Genomic DNA, 2,481 nt, shown 5'->3' with positions numbered 1-2,481 from the left:
AAACACTGTTCGCCCCATACATGGAAAAGAATAAGCCCAAGGGCAGATGCACGAATTCCCAGTGGGTTTATGTAACCGCATCGTTACAGTGCTTATGTGACACTTGGTCCCAACGAGGGCTCATTCATAGGGATATGTTAATTTAAAGAGGCAAAACGGGTTGACTGCTCTGTCGGCCCTCGGTTTGCAGCAAGCCCCGTGAGAGCGGGCCTTTCTGCACTCAACATTACCCTTCTAAAACACATATTTCTCAAGTGATAACAGAAGCACATTAGCTCTTAGAGGAGGAAGTGATTGGCCCTTAAAAGAGCCGTTGTGTTCGTTGGTGATGCGCCTCGAAGCCTTACTTGGCGCTGGTGTACTTGGTGACGGCCTTGGTGCCCTCCGACACGGCGTGCTTGGCCAGCTCTCCGGGCAGCAGAAGGCGGACTGCGGTCTGGATCTCCCGGGAGGTGATGGTGCGCCGCGAGTTGTAGAGAGCCAGTTTGGAAGACTCGCTAGCGATGCGCTCGAAGATGTCGTTCACGAAGGAGTTCATGATGCCCATGGCCTTGGAGGAAATGCCGGTATCTGGGTGCACCTGCTTCATCACTTTGTAAATGTAGATGGCATAGCTTTCCTTCCTGCTCTTCCTGCGCTTCTTCCCGTCCTTCTTGGGCGGCTTGGAGAGCGCTTTCTTGGAGCCCTTCTTGGGAGCCGGCGCGGACTTGGCTGGTTCAGGCATGGTCGAAGATATTTCACTGCTTGCTGTGAAGCCGAGAGAAATAAAGCCTACGCGCTCTGCACTTGTATTTATGGGCTTGGCGTGCAAAGCAGTCTTCTTCCCGGTTCTCCCTTCTCATTGGCAGGCTCCCCACTTCCTATGTTAAGTCCTCCTCCAATGAGAAGTACTATCAGCGCCTAGCTGTCAACCAATCAGACGCTCCCGAAGTCTTTATATCACCGAGTCCAGCAGAAAGAGAAGTATTCTTCTCTCTGTTGTGTGACTGAGACCCCGAGACCGATCGCCATGTCTGGACGAGGAAAGCAAGGAGGAAAGGCCCGCGCCAAGGCCAAGACACGCTCTTCCAGAGCCGGGCTCCAGTTCCCCGTGGGCCGTGTGCACAGGCTGCTCCGGAAGGGAAGCTACGCCGAGAGGGTGGGCGCCGGTGCCCCCGTCTATCTGGCTGCAGTGCTGGAGTACCTGACCGCTGAGATCCTGGAGCTGGCTGGCAACGCGGCCCGGGACAACAAGAAGACCCGCATCATCCCCAGACACCTCCAGCTGGCCATCCGCAACGACGAGGAGCTGAACAAGCTGCTGGGCCGAGTCACCATCGCCCAGGGAGGAGTCTTGCCCAACATCCAGGCCGTGCTGCTGCCTGTAGGGTTCGTGGTGGAGGGCCCTGGGCCCACATGTGAGGAGCAGTAAATGACCTGACACAGACACCAGATGAGGGTAGTGGGAATGGCCACAAGCACGTGCGCTCGGCCCCTTTTATTGCCAGCGTCATGTGACACCATGACGTCTGTGGTGGGTGGGTGTAAAGTGTAATACAGACACTTGAACACTAGACCGTGTCCATGCTAGGACACTACATCCCTCCCATTTTTTAATTGCAACGACCCACATTCAGAAACCAACCTGTGGGGAAAATAACATGTATCAGGATGCAGTAAAGTGTTCAGCTTCCGCAGTGTCTTTCAATCCGCCGCTGCTTGGAATCACAGATGGTGTTCAACCTGTTGCGGGTAACATCAGTTCACAGTGGCACCGGTTTGTGGTGCTCGATGGAAACAGTCTGTTGATGACTCTGCGACCAAATTGTCCTCACAGTCCTTCTTTTGCTCACTTCCACGGCGATGGGTGCAGTTAGAGTTCTGGTGGTTCGCCGGGGAATGATGCACGACTTCCGGCCTTGGCCTTAGCTTTATTTGTAGTCTGTGTCCTACTTGGCAAAAGGCAGATCCGTTGCAAGGCATCCCTCTCACTCGGATGACCCCTCTCGTCGGTGTTCCCCTGCCACGGGATATCCTTGAGGTCCTCTTCTCGGATTCGCGCTGGGCTGGATGTGTCCACATCAGTTGTTCCTGCGCCGCCGTCAGTGGGGGTATGGAAGAGACGATGTGTCTCACCTCAGATTCCGCAGCCTCGTCCCAAGGTAGCTGTTGGTTTCTGTCTTTGCTTGCGATGTCTTCGCCCTCCCCGGACCTTTCGGATGGGCGTCGGAGGACCGTCTCTCGTCGCGGGGACTGCGTCCCGGAGGCCTCTGCCCCTGGGTCACCACGGCTGGCATGTGTCCAGTGTCCGTGTGACCCCAAAGGTGGATGTCACTAACGGTCTCGCTTGCTCCTCTCCGCAGATCCTGGGTGTGCGGAAACATCGTCTGTCAGCTGGTCTTCTTTGCCACTGGTGTTCTTCCGGCCTCGTGTTCCTCTCACTGTTGTCCTGGCACTTGTCACCTTACTTCTCTTCGGGAGTGAGCGGTCTTCGTCTTCCTG

General features: G+C 55.7%; 1 protein-coding gene across 1 annotated transcript; it reads right to left on the bottom strand.

Moving 5' to 3' along the window:
• Positions 1–326: 326 nt before the first annotated feature.
• Positions 327–762, bottom strand: LOC144827021 (histone H2B 1.2-like). The gene has a single exon (XM_078685487.1). It carries the CDS (start codon positions 722–724, stop codon positions 344–346), a length of 381 nt encoding a protein of 126 aa, XP_078541613.1. The 5' UTR covers positions 725–762; the 3' UTR covers positions 327–343.
• Positions 763–2,481: the final 1,719 nt, after the last annotated feature.

This window comes from Lissotriton helveticus, chromosome 4_1 (genome assembly GCF_964261635.1).
Source record: "Lissotriton helveticus chromosome 4_1, aLisHel1.1, whole genome shotgun sequence".
NCBI classification, from domain to species: Eukaryota; Metazoa; Chordata; class Amphibia; order Caudata; family Salamandridae; genus Lissotriton; species Lissotriton helveticus.
This window is presented reverse-complemented; position numbering and strand designations above follow the sequence as displayed.